Source organism: Anser brachyrhynchus (assembly GCF_964034855.1).
Source record: "Anser brachyrhynchus genome assembly, chromosome: 1".
Lineage (NCBI taxonomy): Eukaryota > Metazoa > Chordata > Aves > Anseriformes > Anatidae > Anser > Anser brachyrhynchus.
In genome coordinates, this window is record NC_137694.1 from 16,630,862 (window position 1) to 16,649,154 (window position 18,293).

An 18,293-nucleotide genomic window follows, 5' to 3' on the forward strand; every position below is an offset into this window, starting at 1 on the left:
GATGCATTAGACCTGAAGAGATGGAAGGAGGGCAAGAAGGAAGGCTGAACAAGAGTAAGAGCCTTTTCTTGCTGCTTGTGACTGAATCAGGCAAACCACTGTGCACCAGAAGTCTCCATGGGTCCAAAAGCAATAGGACAAATTACTGGGAGCTTCCGAGCTGCAGCTTGCTGGGGGCTTGGACCCTGTTGGGGACTGTGGACCCTGCTGGGGCCGCCTCACTGTGTAACACTGCTGTGACAATCCTCTTTTCCTAAACGTCTGCTGTTGGCTGGTACTGGAGGCAGGACCCTGGTCTGTCCTGTATGAGTCCTGCTGACGTGAAAGCCTGGGTCTTTTTTTAATGCTTTTCTGCAGAAAAATGGGCTTTGTGTAAACGAGAACAAACAAGTGTTATTGGTCCACCAAAAGTGAACTTGTACAATAAAATTTAAAAACAGTTTCCCTTTGGGCTAATTGCTTGGCTTTGTTTAGCGGTTTGCAAATCAAAGCTCCCCATCGTTGATTTTGCCCCTAAATCATTCCAGTAACCAGTCTCTCGCTCCCTGACCTCACACGCTGCCAGGTTATTGCCTAATGTTTAGGAACACTTACAGAAAAGCAGGCCAGATGATATTGGGAAATACTTTATTTCCAGAATGGTGGCAGACGCTTGCAGGTCCCTTGATGTGCCTCATAAGACACTTTAACGAAGAAGACCTGCACAACAGCCTAAAAAGTACAGCACGAGCAGGACCACAGCTTAGCCAACAAAGTCAGAAAAGGTTCTTCTCATCACAGGCTTGCATTGCCTCCCCTCCCCTGGCCAAACTCAGGGTCTGCCATACCATGGGGTGTTCGCAAGCAGATTTTCCCCTCCATGGAAACTGGGTGCACAAGAAGCTGAGTTTGGCCTGGGTGGATGTCAACGCACCAATGTCCTGGGGGTTCATCAGTGCAAATTCTGCAGGAACAAGGAATGTGCTTGGTAAAAGAACAAAAACCAAACCCCAAAGAAAACAAAAGCCCCCAAACCAAGCCTTCCTCCCAAACGAAGACTCAGCCTCACGGTGAACTTAAAGCATCTGCAAAACATGAATATGAAGGCTTTTCCAGAACCGAGGGCATTTAAAGCCCGACCCATAGCAGAGCTCTCTGCGGTGCTGCAGGAAGGACGGGACACAGGCTCTGCTCCTCTCAGCCCAAACCTGACGCCTTGTGCACATAAAGGGCACCTGATTGTAAGGGAGTGGTGGGGGTGAAGCTTTACAGCCTCTGCTTCCTTGGCAAGAGCAATAGGTACCAGCACGTCTCCCCTCCTGCTACTTTGTAAATCCCTAAAAATGCCACTTGGGCCCTCAGCATCCATTCGGCATTGAAAATAAACTCCAGAAGTTCAAAAAAAAATCTTAATTTATTGTAAATTCTCCTTTCATCTGTGCTGCAATTCCAGTGTTCTGCACATTAATAAATACACATTTGTTTAAAAAAAAAAAAAAGAAAAAAAAAAAACCTCCAGTGTCTAATCTGCCATAAAGCTTTTAAAAAGTCATAAAAATAGGTTTTAATTTTTTGTCATTAACACAACTGACCCTCCTTTACTGCAACAATTCTGATCAAAATAAAAACTACCTACATCTCACTGGGACAAAATATACATACACAGATGTAAAAACAACTAGCAGGGGTTATACACAATGCCTGAGCACACAGCCAAGTGTCAGGCACCTAAAACATTCAGAACTTTTTGTCAGCCAGAAAATTTCACACAGCATGATGCATAATTTTTACAGGACCAGTACCCTTCCTCCCCCTCCCTTCCCAAAGACATTTCCTAAATGCATTTAAAAGCGCATAGGAATGTAACAAAACCCAGATTGCTCTGTATTTGCCTTTTTTTTGTTTTGTTTTGTTTTTCCTGATCTCCTGCATTCTATTTAGGGTGATTTTCTGTACCTTCCCTTTCACATATGCACTCATACACATGAGCTGGTATTTTCCCAAAGGGCTGCTCTGGAGCGCGGGGAGCTCCTGAGAGCCTTGGTGGTCACGGCCGTACCATTGAACGTGAAACCTTAATCCTTCCACGTGCTTTTGGACACACCAGGAAGGCCAGGGATTTCTCAAAGAGCTGGGAAATGAAGCCCGGCCATCCTTCCAGCCTCGCGTTTCTGCTTTGATTTGCAACGTGCTGACTCCAGAGGGAGAGAAAGCAGCAGTAAAATAAAATGACTGCCCCTCGTGCAGAACCGGGGAGGAGGACCCTCTTCTTGGGAGGCTGTTTTGTCCCTGAGCCAGACCAGCAGTGTCCGAGAAACCCACTCCACAGCTACACCACTTGTTTTCTTGTTCTTGCTACGGGAAATATCGATTTGACTTCTTCCATACAAGGACTGTGTTGAAATCTTAAGACTAAGACATAACGTATTTTTAGCCCTGAAGTTCAGTTTCTGAACATTTCAATGCACTTGAGAGAAGAGGCCAAAACACCAAAAAATGAAAAAAAAAAAAAACCCACCAATTTTTTTTTCAGTTTTAGAAGAGGTTACGAAAAAACATACTGTGTCCTTAAAGTGTTCCAAAATCTGTCAACAAAACTTATAAATTATATTCCTGGATTTAGAAATAATCTTTACTGCCTTATTTTGAAAACTGCATTGCATCCTAAGGTGGTTTCCATGCAAACATCAGTTACTTTATCAAATGCCAAATTCAAGTAAGATTGTGCAATGTTTATATAAAAAATATCAAAAACTCTTTTAATTGATTTCCTGTTATCAAATTACGAAGATCAGTATAAATGTAAAATATACAAAGGAACTTTTTCTTTAGCATCACCATACAAAATATATAAAAGTATCTACACTTTATATATATATATATATAAAGGATTTTTATTTTTATTTTCTGAAGACGACGTGTCCATAGGGGGCTGGAGAGAGATGCTGGCATAGAAACTGAAGGACACTTGTTGGGATATTCCTCCCCAGAGTCCAGCACGCCGAACGGTTCACGCTGTAGCTGGAGAAAAGTTCACGAGAGGCATCTCCTGGTGCTTGCCTTGAGGCGGACGGGTTGTCTTCCTGTAGGTCCACTGCAGTAACTTATTTTTCCTTGTTTCTCCCCAGCAGCTGAGCAACTCCTGCAGCACTGTCCACACTGCAAGAAGGAATTCAACCCCTGCTGGGAATCCTTGTGGGAATCCTTGGGGCCACTTCCATGCTTTTTGGCACAGGTTGGCGTCGCGTGCAGCGTTGTCACAGAGCGGCCCCATCACGGGCAGCTGGGCACCGTGTCTCCGCTGCGAGCAGCCAGGAGTCTGCCAGCACATGAAACCACGCGGGAATCAGAGCCACCTTCGTCCTCCTGGCTGTGCAGAGACTCCAGAGAAGTCTGAGGCACCCAGGCAGTGACCCTGCGGTGAGGAGTCCAGAACTCGCAGCAGCGCTCACGGTTTCCTGATGGTTCAAATTGAAGTTTCGTTACTGCCTCTGTTAGTGGGAAGAAGCAATCATGCAGGCTTGGGGTTAGACAGGCACAGGCGAACAGCTCCACCCAAATCTACCTGATCCCTTTTAGTAAGGGCTCATGCTCTGTGAAATTACCAACCGAACATCCCTGGGGGATGCTGCCCTTGAGGGCAAGATCGGCTGGGAGCGTTATTTACCGGCGGTACCCAAGAGATGCACGATTTAGAGAAAAATTTACCAAGTGATTGTGTTTGGCTAACGCTTAGGTGAAGATGTGAGGTTCACACAAAACCTTGCAAGCTGTTAGAAACCTGGTATTTCAGACAGATTCATGCATTCTGCTGTCAAACAGTTTTACCGTATGCAAAAGGTGCAGAGAACAAAACAGTTGTTTAGTACGCCAGGTCGGCTAGCTTTTCCCCAGTAAAGAATCTATTACCTGGTAGCAGCAAGCAGTTATTGCTTGTTAAAGACACCCCTGTTTCCTGGCTAAGCAGGAGATATTCAACAACCAGTCCCCAGCAATCCGAAGATGTATTTCTGTAGTGAGCCGGGAATGGGCTGCGCACCCTTGAACGGCATGGGTGTCTAAAGCATGTTAGAATTAAAGATGGGCGAGAAATTTTCTTTGTTTGGAGGAGTGAGACTATTATTTGTGTTAATAAAAGGAAGACTGTTTGTGTAAAATGTTTACACAGACTTTACTTAAGGTTGTTCTCGCTTTGAATGTGAGAACTGTGATGAGTAATGAGGTTTCTGAGAATACCCTTTGGCTGGAAGCTTGCTCAGCCTTTCGTTGGTGTTTGATTTCGTTTAGAACGGCAAACACACACTCTGTGCAGTGGGTGGGAATCGCACACCTGCTAATTTAGGGTCAGTGGCTTGACACAACTCTTTTCTCTGCAGCCACTGGATCTCACACCCAGGTAACACGCTCCCCCTGCTCGGCTGGATCCACCCATGCTCCCCCCCAGGCTCACCCCACAAAATGCTGAGCTTCCTCCAGGTCCTGCTCGTTCGCGTCCTGCCCCTGCCTGCCCTCCTCCAGCTGCCTGCTGGACACCCACCGCACCTCTTGCTGGACACGCATCAAGAAATGCTGCTCTGTGTTTGCCCTGCTCTGATCCTCCTCCTCGGGTGCCTGGTACTGGCCATATTATAATTATTTGCACCCCATTAGATCCCTGATGGCCCCAAACATCCTCCTTGCTACAAAACGGGAGAACTGGTGAAAAAGGAGAGGGGGAAAAAGAACGCTCCATCGGTCCGAGGTGTGTGAAGGTGAGAGGCTGGGAGCACAGAGGTGGAACCAGGAGGCAGCCCTGAGCAGGGCACTCCTGAAGGCACGCAGGCCCCGCACCAAGAAAATGGGGCAGAGCTATGTTGCTCATGCCAGCGTGCCAGTAACAATCCAGTTTGCCAGTTGAGAGCACACCAGGATGACTGGTGACGGGTTTCTATCATGGCACCTTGCCTGTGATACCCGTTTTTGGCCTTCTCGTCAGTGAAACACCGTGGTGTGGGGACGTGGTGTGGGCAAGCAATCAGCAAGGCCACTGGTGAAGGACTCCAGTGCAGTCCCCAGGTGAAATCCTTGCTCGTGTGGGAGTTTGGGGCTGGAAAGCGGAGGGAGAGGCCAGACCCACGGGAGGTCTGCCAGGGCATCCCAGTGTGGTACTTACTCTGAGTCTGAGGTCTCAGCATGTCCTGTTCCCACGTGCACATTCATGGCCATGCCGTTGAGCTGGTCTCGAGACTGCTCCCTCCGAGCATTTTTTACTGTCACCCCCGAGTCCGAAGGAGAGCGAACCCCATCGTTTGTCCCCAGGGAAGTAGTCCTGGATGAGATCGTGGTCTGATTATAATCCGACAGCTTTTCCCGCAGTCGATTCTTCATATTCTTGTCCATCAGAGGGGGAGGGTAGGTGACTTTGTTTTTTAAGATGCCTGTTACAGAAGAGAGGGAAGAGTCAGAATTTCGAAACGTATCAGTAAACTCATTTAACAAGCTGAACACATCCAAAAAGTGACATTTCATATTTCTTAATCAGAATTCTGCTTTGCCACTTTATTTCAGAACTGCAAGATTAGACTTCACCAGCTGCTTCCTAGCTTCCTCCCTGGTTACACAGGTTGAAGCCATTTGGAGATTGCTCTTCCCCAGCGCAGCTACGACATTAACTGATGCCCATTAACGCCCCAGCCTCCCAGTGTGCTGTGAAGTTGTGCTGGCCACCTTACCTTTCCTCTGCTCTGGCTGCTGGTTATTCTGGTGGGACAGAGGTCTGTTCTCCTTCTGCTGCCCTTCGTTCTCTTTGTCCTGCGGCGCTTCGTTGTTGTGGTTCATCTGGTTTTCCCTGTGGAGCTCCACATTGACCTTGGTCTCGACTTTGAGTTTCTGTTTCCCACTGGGGTCCTCGCTGTCGCTGGCCGTTATGCACTCTGTGGGCCAATAGGGTTTCACATGATTGGGAAGGGTATCGACTGCAATGCAAAAAAACACTCGCTCGAAAACCACTGTTTGGTAGGCTTGCTCAACCACTGCCCAGCCAGTCTCATCTCCTGCAGCTGGGGAGTAGCTGTGTGCCAGACCAGAGCAACGCTTTCGATGATTCTTGCTGGACTCCTCTACTCTGGGGTGCAGCAAACCCCCCAGAAACACTTCTGGCAGGATGGCAGGGTGTCCCTGCTCAGAGCGAGGCTGCTGGCACCACTGAGGGGTGTGAGACAAATCTGCCCTCTCAGCTGTCCAGGGATGGCGATCCCTGGGTCTCCCTGGGGACGGTGGTTTCCTAGGGATGAGGGCACCTGAGGAACTTGGTGCTGTGTCTGTGCAGAGCACACAGCTTGGACACTGCCTTACCTATCTGTCTAAACTAACTCATCTTTAGAAGACGAACTGCACCTAGGAATGCCCATACCCTGCCACGTAGCGCTGATACTGGTGGCCTCTCCTGACACCGCTAAATCCACAAGCATCTATTGCATGAAGAGAGGCAGGTATTTCTTCCTCCTGCCTTCAAAATAACCCTTCTCCCTTCACATGAGATTTTTCTGGCTGTGTAATGCCATTTCCAAATGCTGTATGCTAGCCCGATAAATTCATTCCATCTACTCTAAAACTATTTTAAATAAAGTACACCCATTGCTGTTCCTTCGCACCAGAAATACCTTTAGGTGTGCTGTGGAGAGGGCCACGTTCATTATTTTTGGAAGTGGATGTGTTCCACTTTTTCTCTGGCTCAAGCCCGTCTTCCTCGCTGTCCGATGAATGGGAGGAGGCATAGGAGCTGCTGTGTTCGTCGAGGGACAGCTCGCTGTCAGAGTCTGAATCATGCTCTACAAACGTGGAAAGGGGAAATAGAGCAATGAGAGGGTGAGCAGGAGCGGGACACGTTCATCTGATGAACCCATGAACACAAAGACAAGGCAGGCATCTGGTTCAGGACACGCCAGGGATGAGCACTTCCAGCCACAGGTGTTCTCAGATTAACTCACAAGGACTGTGGCATCCACCTAAGGAATTATGGAAGCACACTGCTCTGCTCAGCTGATGGGCGGCACCTTTTTTCTGCAACGGGACTGCAGAACAGAACAGGAATACTTTTTCTCACTAGCCAATACACAGAACAGCAGCTCCACAGCATCTCAGTCAACACAACACGCTGGCAGAGGTACCTAAAAATATCGGGAAATCTGCAAATCCACTCTTAAATACTGCTACAAGGCAACAAAATTTAACATCAAGACCCCAAACGGAAATCAGCGAAGAGACAGTTCTCATCTTCTTGTACAAAACACGTAGCCGAAAAAGAGGATATTGCCTCAAGGTCTCAAACATTAAAAGATGTCCAATTAAAAATCAAGAGCAGCAGTGCATAATTCGTGAGAAAGAAGAGGGACGCCAGAAACTGTCAACAGTTGTGACAGCTGTCAGATTAAAACTGAGCCATCACAAGAAGCAGATAGATAATTCCATTCCAGAATTCCCTGGTACGGCAACCATTGCATATCTCGTTATGCCAACAGCACTATGAGAATGAGGCACACCAAGTCAGAGTAAGTGCTCCTCCTATTTACACAAGCCTTTGAAAAAAGTGCTGAGAAGGAAAAGGTTCACAACTGGGTCAAAGCATTTAAAAAACATTCTTACCATTGGATTTAGAAGGATTCCTATGAAAAATGGAGGAATCTGCTTCAGTCTGACCAGCCCTTGCTTGACTTGAGGATCCACTGAGCTTATGAGCAGCATCATCCCTTAAAGAATAAAAACAGGGGACAACTTTCTTGGTCACTTCACTGTTCTTAACAGCAAGGCAGACATGCAGATGAGATTCTTCTGGTCAAACACAGACAGCTGCAGTGCATGCTCAACTGATTGTCAGAGTAGGTACTTTTACAGCAAGACAGGTTATGTCTGCCTTTGGAGACATGAATTGCACCCTGAAAAAGCCTGATGTTAATAAGCTAAATCCCACTCCTTGAGACACATCTATATTTTAACAGGCAAGCAGCACAGCCCAAATAGTTAACATAATAGCCACGTTAACCACTGCACTACTGGAAGTCCCCACTGAAGATGCATGCAAAAGAAAACGCACAAAGGAAAATAACAGTCTCACGAAGCAGAACAGTTACAACGTAAAACAAGTTGCACTGGAACCAAAACATTTCTGTTTTGCTTTTTCTTTTCCACAAGAGGAATGAAAAGGGAAAGGCAAGCACCTGAAAGCCATGCACCTGCCACCTGATTACCTGAGAATATAAGCAAGGTAGCTATTGTGGCTCTTGGCTGACCTGACGGTGCTTTCTAGGGAGACAGTGGATTCCCCAAGGGTCGTGCGATACATATTTGGCTCTTCTATGTATGTGTTGTTACAGTTCAGAGATCGCTGAAGGAAAAAAAAGACACAAAGGAATAGTGAATGACAAGAAGAACTCTTTTAAGCAACATAGTGTAGTGGATTCCTGACCTTCCCAGGCAGACCTCTCCATTCAGCCAGGCTCACTGACCAGGACAGATGCAGAAGCTGGAGCCTGAGATCTGTAATTGACTTTCTTTCTTCAGAAAGTTTGTTCAAAAGACTCAGACCAGCCCTCCGTATGCCTCCTCTCCTACAGTTGATGTAACCAACTGTAGAGCGTCGTGCCTGAGAAATGGAGTTGGTGACAGTCTCCTTCAGCTTATTGCTTCTGGTGGCCTGCTGGGCACTGGGGCACTGTGTGCCTTTGTGGCAGAAAGATTTGAAACGTGACTTGAGAGTCTGCTATGAGCCATTAAGGACATTGGAGAGAAAGCCTGATAATTTTTGCATTGTTTAACTCAAGTCCACGTCTCGTTAATGTTACTGCAAGCAGATGTGTAATCAGATCAAAGCAAGAAAATATCCTTTCAGTGTTTTTTTACCAGGGTCTGTGGACAGAGACTTGGTTATTCAGCACAATGCTTTAAATGCCCACAACTTGTGAAACCCAGGCTCACAGGCCCTGCTCATCAAAAGTGTGTTGGTGCCTCGCTTCCACTGAAACCAATTGCTTGAAAACCATTGCAGAAGTAGCTCTTAATACCTCTTCCTCAACTTCCCACCTGATAGTAAAATCTAAGTATGAAGGACTTAGATTTCCTTGTTAAAAATAGATTTAAGCAATGTCTGTGTTGTAAACCAGATGAGCAAAGGCCTGTTCTCAGTTGTGAAAGTAAATGGCAGTGCACAGTACAACTCTAGTCCACATTGCTGAACTCTTTTTGTTCCTCCCAAAACAAGATTGCCAAATCAACGTTGCCTCTTTGGGAACATTCATTGGCCCATGCTGGCCTCTCTTATCCCCAGCCATGCCTACACTTTGGGAGACTAGCTGTAAGCTGGCACAGCTAGAACCATGTCAGGGGATGCACTCACAGTTAAATCTCATGGACAGCTGCAGGCCAGAGCTCAGTCCCATGATCTGATCCTATTTAATAGTGTGGATGTCAGTGGGTTTTCAATATAGCTGGAAGGGTAATCAGTTACCCCCATTTACAAGTTTCCGACTGTCCATTATATAAGTCAACATGACTATAACCAGAACAGTGCAAGGACCAAAGTGATTCAGCACACCCCATATACACTTTCTATGTTCACTTTCTTTGAGTTTTTCAAGAATAAAAAATAATGAATGCCTACTGAAAGTCCACATTACCCATGAGCGCATTAAAAGCCTCAAAGGAACCAAGTGGTTTGTGATACAGAGGGAAAAAAACTATTCCCTCTCAAATGTTTTAATTGAAACAGTAATCAAAACTTTTGAGAGAAGCCATCAGTAATCTTCGTAAAAGTCACTTAAATAAATCAGACAATTCCCTGAGTTATGGACAAGCCACCTGCAAATGCATTTTTGGTAACTTCTACCAGCATGAAGGATGTTCTTCTACCATTTTTTTTCCTTACAGTTAGTAACGTAGCTCTTGTGGCAGTGGAATCATCTGGAAGAGGTTTCTTTCCAGTTAAAGTGTTCTTCAAATGCTTCCTGACTTCTTTGTTAAACACGCAGTGGAAGAAGAAAATGAACAGCCCCTGGATCATTTTAGAGAAAGAAAGAATAAATCTAAATGATTCAATACTATTAAACTGCAGATACAAATAGGTATTAGAGAACAGTCATTCTGAAACAACCCCTGAATTCTAGTTCAGAGTCAGTGATTTCAATAGCAATAACTATTTCCTGTCTTTGACTGAAATAGCATTGACTGATCTCCTAGGACTTCTTCACTATTTGCTTCCAAGTTTAAATGTGCATCAAGGGCCTTGGAAAATACACACAATGATGTATTCCTCCAGGATTTATAGAGCAGAGCTCATGGTAGTTCTCACCCTGCCCCACAGTTTGGGAAGAAATATTCTTCTCAATATATCCAGTGAGGACCTCAGTGTCCCACCGATGGACATTTCAGGGAGTATCAGGGCTGTACTTGCATTAAGATTTTAGAGCTTTTAACACGGATGATGAGACAAAAGCAATAGCAGCACATCAAAAATATCACAGCCTTCAGTGAAAACCTCTGGAAATGGGGAACTTCTGTGGTAGGTGTCCTTATTACTGTTGCTTACAGAACCTTAGAAAGCTTTGTAAGACATGGAGAGATACTGGGGGCAGAGAGGTCCCAACTTTTGTCCCCTATGTTTATCCATTCAGCAATATCTCAAGGAGGGAAAACTGCCGAAATCCCCAGGACTGGGCAGCTATTGGCCCGCCAGGAACACCCAACAATAACTTTCTTTGGGGGTGGGGGACACGCATGTGCATGTTTTCAGATGTATTTGCTCTGAAGGAATTCATGCAGCTGCCAAATGGTTATCAATTCTGGTAGGAGATATAGTTTATAGAAGCCAATCACTCATGAAGTTGCAGCTGTACCAACATCACAAGATGCCTGCATTTCATGACTTCAGCCAAAGCAATTGACTTACAGTAACTTTAAACTTCAAGTTCACTTTTTAAACATTCAATCAAACGCAATCTTAGTTGGCATTAGCACTTTGGGATTATTCATTAATAAAACTCACATAAATGTCTCTTTAAAAATACAAGTTCAAAGAAGGTAACGACGTGAAACGCCACATACCACTGTGCCTCTCTGGGCAAATTTGGAGAATTCCAGCTGCTGGCTTTCCTCCCTCTCATCGTGTTTGTATTTAATTTAATTTTATTCTAGGCTCGTGGAAGCCTGGTTTTACAGCCTAAGTGGGTGTCTTTATTTCAGAGCACACCAGTTGCAGTGGCAAAATATCCTTGCTCCAGGCTGGCCTATCTGGTGTGCTGCCAGGGCATCGACAGGCATGGGAGAAGACCTATCAGAATTCTTTTTCTCCTTGGTGGCATTTGTGGCTGTTGTGCTGCATCCAACAGGAATGGCCTGCTACTAGCAGCTGTTTTAAAATTGCAGGCACTTGCCATGAAAGTTACTGCCACCCTTGGTCACTTTCAAGTTGTGACTACATGACTTCATGACTACTTCCATGCCAGGTCTCCTACAAAAACTGTGTTCTGCATCTTTAGTCAACAACTGTGCACACCAGGACAAGTGATCCAGTAAATCCTTAATGCAGCGAGTTGTATTTGGAAATCATTATTTGACTCATTTTCTTAAACAGTAACTTACTTTGTGGAAGCAACAGGATGACTGTTAACAGTAAGCATGCAGAAGACAGTAGCAAAGATTTTCCCTCTGGGAAGACAGAGGTATAACTGCCTACTGTTATTTGTCTGTCACACGTTATAATATTAGAGCACTTATCTTAGAATGACTGAAAGTGAGAGATGCAATTACTAAAAGTGATGACTTTGGTGAAAAGAACCCTCCCTTTGAGAAAAGACACCAAAAACTGTACTTAACATCTTAACAACTTAACATGTCAGTTACAAAGTTAGCCAATGTTTACTCGTTTTGGGGGCACAGTGGTGCACTCACCAAGGTTTGCCACTGGCAAAATGCTAACTTACCTGCAGGCAGCTGAAAATGGCAAAGAGATAGTGAAACGTCATGACATCGCTGTTCACTGCCATCAGCCCCAGCAGCCACGTGGCGCTGATGAGCAGCAGGAGCAGGAATGCCGTCCGCAGCACGGAGCTGTAAAGCAAGCACACGGGGGTGTTTGCAGCATGAGAGGAGACATGAGGAAAGCCCAGCTTCCCACCAGGGGTGGGACCACATGGAAGTTCAAGTGCCCTTTCCTCCCTGAGAGCACACACAGACCTAGTGAGGAGCACAGCCACAATTTGGCATCTAGAAGGGCCCTTTGGCACACCAGCTCCCCGCTCCCAACCCCCTCCTTATGCTACTCAATGACTTAGAACATTCGGGTGATAAAAAAGGTGATTTCTTTCCAAGTCTGCTTCCAAGGTTTCCTTCAAACAAATGAGGCTGTTCTCCAAGCCCTACGGTTCAGTCTTGTTGACTGTGAGGAAGAGATCTGGGGAGTGAATGGTCAGGTCCGTCTCAGTTCTGTTTGTTGAGCCCACCTTCACATTCTTTCTCCACGTTACAGCCCACGGCTTTGGATTGAGAGCACTCAGGGGAGTATTTGTTTGCTTAAAACCATTATTTCTACAGGCAATTGCAAAGGTTGGACACAATTCTAGTGGCAAAAGTTTTGTATTATGAGTAAAATAGCTGCTATTAAGTAGCAATTATACTCCATTTGTTTAGGAAGGTTTAAAAAAGAAACTGAAAAAAAATTACCTGACAGCCAATGCTGAGTAAATAGCTAGAAGAAGCCTTTTGTAATCTCATACAGCTACCTGTTTGGAAACAGGGGCTGTCTTGCCACTAGCTAATCACATTATAGCTCACATGTAAATTCTAAGCTTTGGGCAAAATCGGAGTTAATGGGAACAGGCTGCCAGGACAGCCTGGAAAGGCAGCAGGTTTCAGCTTGTGGGCTTTCCGCTCATCCCACGGGGAGCAGGCTGGGGGCGGAGGCTGGTCCTCAGCACAGGAGCCTCAGCGTGTCCCTGCCTGACACAGCTGGTCATCCTGGCGTTCATCAGGGAGACCTTTCTGAGCCACGGGTGGCCGCAAGGAGACCCGGAATTATGCCTACCAGGAAATGCCAGGGGTGAGGTGAAGTGACAGCGTAGTAAGGAGTATAATGAAAGACGGAAAGACTGAAATGACACCATACAGAGACTGATCCTTTCACTCTTCCCTCTCTTCTCCTGCCTACACTTGTCAGTGGTGCATAGCACTGTGGTGGTTTTACAGAGCCACCAAGGGTACCCAGGGATAGCTGCTGGTAAAGAAACTCCAATTGTCTCTGCCAATGCAGACCGGCTCCTTCTCCAAATACCTTACTTATTCCAACCCCGATGCCTGCTTTTAAGCAATTCTGTCCCTTTGTTATTCTTGGGCAGATTTTTTCCTACAGGTTTTTGAACCCAAACTTACATGACTCCAGTTTTTTCAAATGAACGTTGCCTTCGTCTGCACGATGCTTTCATTGCTAGTATGAAGATGACAGTGTTTATCTGAAAGGGAAATTGAAATAACACCATGGGTTCTTTCTCTAACTTTGTCAGAGCTCAGTTTTCAATGACAATAGAATTTTTATCCTAACATGGTTTGTGGTGCCAAGAATATTTTTCCTTTAATGTACATGCTCTTCCAGTTCCAAAATTCATCCTGTTTCAAGCCAACATCAGTCAAGAATGTCCTGGGACTCAGTCTGGATGAAACACAGTAAGATTGCTTGAAGGCTTGAATGAAACAAAAACTCAAGAATAAACTCAAGAGCGGCTGTTCTTGTCCAGACCAGAGTCCACTCACCCAGCATCTTGTTTCATCTGGGGCCAAAGCAGAATATAAGACTATAATAACAGAGCGTTTGGTGATAATTTCTCAGAAAGCCCTTCCAGCCTCCGCTGATTTCTAGAGCTGGGATATACTCAGTGGGGTGTTTGTACTTAATCCCTTGTAGTGAATATTGATGTTGTGAATTTGTTTAGTCACTCGCTTTCTGAAACCATGCAGAGATCCAGCATCGCTATCGTCTGGTTTCTGGGAGTTTCTAACTTACCTCCCTGCGGAGCGATGGTGTAGCTCATCCTGTTTGTTCTGAACCTGCCACCTCCTGCTACTATTTGTGTTGGGAAAGACACTGAACAGTTGGCTCCTCGGTTACATTTTCCAGGCTACACACTATTACAGACTTCTCCCTGTCCCCTTCCCTGCAGCTTTCTTCTCTTGAGGCTGAAGGTTCTGGTCCACATAGTTGTTCCTTCAGCAGGGGCTGTCCCATGTCTCTGATAACTCACAACCCCAATCCACACTGCTTCCAGGTCTACTTCATACTTCCTGTGCTGAGGAAACCAGAACTGCACTTGGTATACAAGATACAGTCACATGGATATTTACCTTCTGGTGATCTGTTACTGAGAGAAGTTTTAAGGGAGGAAAAACTCCAGCCAATTCTTTAAAGTTCCTGAAATTTGACTTATTTAATATTTCTTTAGGATCTCTGGATGAAGTGACTTGTTACAGCTCATTTTGTTGACTTGTTTTATAAGCTCCCCAACCAACAATTCAAACACGGAACAAAGCAAATGTGAAAAAATAAGCATCTTTCTAGACACAGACGTATTTGTCAACAAATAATCTTTGCACTGGCAAGCAGCCCTCTAATTTCCAGGAGCTTAGCTTAGCTCACATCTTATCTCTTTAAGCAGAAGATGCAAACTTGAGCACATTGGCTTCAAACATAAAGAATACTGCTGCTTCGGGTTGTGACTATTGGTTGACAAAACCTAAAAGAAAGGTAGTAGTAAGGAAGAGACAGTTCAGGATGCCAGCTCCGCCATACTTACAACTACAACGATTACGATGGGTCCAGCAAAACTCCAGATAAGGGTGTCATGAACAGACAACCAGCAGAAATCAGGGTTCCCATAGCCTTGTGGATCCAGACCAACAGCAAGCCCTGAGTCACAAGACGGAGAAAAAGGACATCAGAAATGTGCTGGTGAGATCTTCTATATAACCAGGCACAGCAGTAACATTTTCAAATCACTGTCCGACAAACAGAAAGATAGTGGCAAACTGTGTTCAATAGGACACTCTGGGAAGTCAAAGTCAGGACAAATATTGAAATAAAACTTTTGTAAATCAAAACCTTTACCCTGGTCATCCCATACCAAATGACACCATGCACATCCCACATCATATGAGTTTTGCCTATCAGAATAAAGCTCAGCTACATAAAAACTGCAATAAATGCAAGTCCCAAGTTAATTCTGTTCCAGCACGATTTTATAGTCATATTCACACAGAGCGATGAAGCCTTCAGGGTGAATGACAAGCAGAGGAATTTCAATAAGCCTATGCAGTAGAATGACATGAATCATAACTGAGGAGATGTCTATACTACAAAAAAGTGCATTCTTAACTGCTGTGAGCTTACTGTCAGTAAAATAACACCAGAGACAAAGGAACTTGGGAACTCACGGGATTTAACTGCTTGAGCTCAGGAGCGGAGGCTGAGACTCATCCTGAGCTGCTAACCCAGGTGAGTGCTCACCTCACCTTGCTTTCAGCACTGCTTGAAATGGAGTTTGGTGATGCCCACAAGGCAATTGAATTAAGAACACACCTTTTATTGTTTTATTTTTCAAAGCCTGGACATTTCCTGGGGAATCTCAGAGTCCAAACTCCACCTGCTGCTTTGCAGTGCCATCTGATTTTGTGACCTACACCTTGCCCATATGGCAACGGACCAGGATTTCTGCTTTTGACCTGCAAAATACTGCGGAGTTCTTCCTTCTTCAAGAGGCAGAAATTGATCCCTGGGAGGCGTTTGGCCAATGACATATGGTAAATGGTTGCAGCATGTTTTTTGGGCACGGGGGCACCTACTGAGCTGAGCGTATGCCCTGCGTCAAGCAGGTGTCCAAGTTTCACGGCAGTGCCCTTCTCCGTAACGAGGATTCTGCGTATTAACAAACACCTTTTGGAATTGAAGCCTGTGTGCTTTGATGAAAAGACACCAAAAAAAAAAAAGAAAGGAGAGGTAGCGGCGTTTCACCTTCTCTGCATAAAACTGGCCCACAGCCAATACTCACATCTGGTACGGGCCCATGGTCTATGAAAATTAAACTGGCTCTTTGGCAAAGCAGTGGATATCGGATCTGTTTTCTCTGAAGTGTGGAATGAGATAGGCTGGTCTCTCCCTCTGCTCCCATTGGCCCTTCCACCACTGCCTTCAGCAGTTGCCATCCAGAAAGAATTAGCCATACATGATTAAGGGACCATAAAGTATTTTATACAGATGTAATTCTATAGACACAGGCTGTTTCCCAGGACTTGATTTCCCCATTAGTGGGACTTAAACTACGGTTTGACCAAACATCTGGCTCTGAGAGTAACTGGCACACTGCAACATTTTTTCACTCTCAAAATCCGACCCTAAAGTTTTCCGTTTAACAAATAGGGCAAATTTCAGTCTTCAGGTAGGCGGTTCAGATTTTACTGGACTCAACAATATGTGAAATAACACTTTACCCAAAGGCAGAATTAAGCCAATGCAATTTAATATAAAGAACCATTCTGGCACATCAATTAAACGCTACAGGCTTTGCGGACTACACCGAGTGTGCAGGCTGCACGACAGCTCACTGGTGCTCACAGGAACCAGGACTAGTCTGATGGCTCAGCCCAGCAGCCTGTGGGGACCAGCACCTATCCCAGGAGCGTGCCAGGAGCACACCGTGGGGGCACCTTCTGACACTCCTGAGCTCCTGCAGGCTCTGCAGCAACTGCACATCAGCCTCGCTTTTCTCCTAATTCATCACCTTGCTTAGTATTCGCAGCAAATCTGGAAAATGCCATTATTTGGGGTATATTGATGTCAGGATGACATAAGAACCTGTTTTAACACGAGCACTGCGTTCCCCATGGCAAGCAGTTACCGCATGCATATGCCAACTAGTTAGCGTGTTGCCACAAAGAGGGGCCTTGCTCTGTGCCAAATCCAGCCCTTTGCTTCTGAGGCAAGGAAGTCATAAAATCCCTTTCCTAGATGGATCAAACTACATCTCAAAATGAGCCAGCTTAAAGTGAATTTAATTTGCTTTAAGCAAATTCCACTATTGCTCCCCGTGGAGGAATATTCCAGATCCTTACGCTTTTCATGGCTGTAAGCCTTCTCTCAACTCCATCCTATATTTATTCGCAGCAATTTGCTTTTGTATGGTGTGATTAAATGGGGTTCTTCACCACTGGAGTATTCCCTAGGTAAACATTTTGCTAAGTTTTTTTCTCCCTGAAGTTCAAGGTTCCTGGTTTTAAGTAGCCTGGTCCCATCGCAGACCCCTTAGATTACATCCCAGTCTGAAGTGAATGTCCTTTTGAGCATGGAGAATAGGAAAAAAAATGAACAAAACAGGGTAAATCAACTGCTACCATCGGTTCATTTTTTCTCAGGATAGCTGTAATAGAGATATATTGGGCTACGTATCTTTTAAATAAAATTATAAAGCCATTTGGCTGTCCAAGACTAAAATTCTTTCCCATATCTAGGCTTTTCCACTACTGAGAAACATACACAATCCTTCTTTCATAAAGAAATTTAAAAGAAATCATGTTTAAGATGCATATTAAAGAAGTTGGAACCTTCTTATTCTTTAGATATTAAATTTAAAATTTATAAAAGAAGCTTATTTGAAATATGTACAGTAACAAAGTTATCCAGGGGCAAGAAATACCACATTGTGCTTTTTATGACGAAAGATTTTTCTCTTCAGATGATTTCTAAACCTGGAAGGGCAAGCCAATGGCTTAGCTTTCTTCACTCTTCACTTGACAAAATCCTCTGACTTTCTCAGTAACAGAGACCTGACTTTTTATTTAAGTGAACTGTCAATCAGTAGATTCAGAGTTCATGGTACAGGAGACAAACTGGAACCATAATTCATAATGTATGCATAATTTTAATACTGAAAAATAGTTCCACATTACAGAGAACAAAATCTGATTAGAAAAATGTAAAAATGGGTAATATTGTAATATTCATGTTGCATAATACTGCTGTTGAGAAAGTCTCAATTCATTTAAAATTCAGGAGAAACGAAACGTGAAATAGAAAATCCTTCAGATGAAACTCCATTGAAGAGTTATGTGTTCTGAAATGCAAATTGTTTACTTCCATTTAAAGATATTACTTCTTTTCTACCAGAAATGATGCTGCCAATTATCTGATGACACTTAATATTCCTGAGTGTATTGCGGTAGTCTTGTGGGTACCGATAACAGTTACGCAGATTTGAAATGCTAAAGAAAACAAAGACAGTTTCTATCTGAAGTGTCAGGGATATGTC

The 18,293-nt window shown here is 44.6% G+C and overlaps 1 protein-coding gene across 5 annotated transcripts in view; it reads right to left on the reverse strand.

Moving 5' to 3' along the window:
* Positions 1–622: 622 nt before the first annotated feature.
* CELSR1 (cadherin EGF LAG seven-pass G-type receptor 1) overlaps positions 623–18,293 on the reverse strand; it is a 166,589-nt gene continuing 148,918 nt past the window's right edge. For 2 of the 5 annotated variants that reach the window (XM_080602471.1, XM_080602470.1), the window contains exons 26-35: positions 14,790–14,902; positions 13,375–13,454; positions 11,931–12,057; positions 9,878–10,003; positions 8,205–8,341; positions 7,603–7,706; positions 6,621–6,788; positions 5,691–5,933; positions 5,132–5,396; positions 624–3,470 (exon numbers count right to left, since the gene is read on the reverse strand). In XM_080602471.1, the coding sequence (XP_080458597.1) occupies positions 3,446–3,470; positions 5,132–5,396; positions 5,691–5,933; positions 6,621–6,788; positions 7,603–7,706; positions 8,205–8,341; positions 9,878–10,003; positions 11,931–12,057; positions 13,375–13,454; positions 14,790–14,902 (1,388 nt within the window). In that variant the 3' untranslated portion in view covers positions 624–3,445. Of the gene's footprint in view, positions 3,471–5,131; positions 5,397–5,690; positions 5,934–6,620; positions 6,789–7,602; positions 7,707–8,204; positions 8,342–9,877; positions 10,004–11,930; positions 12,058–13,374; positions 13,455–14,789; positions 14,903–18,293 lie in introns of all 5 variants that reach the window. The other 3 variants (XM_080602472.1, XM_080602474.1, XM_080602473.1) reach the window with 3 other exon arrangements.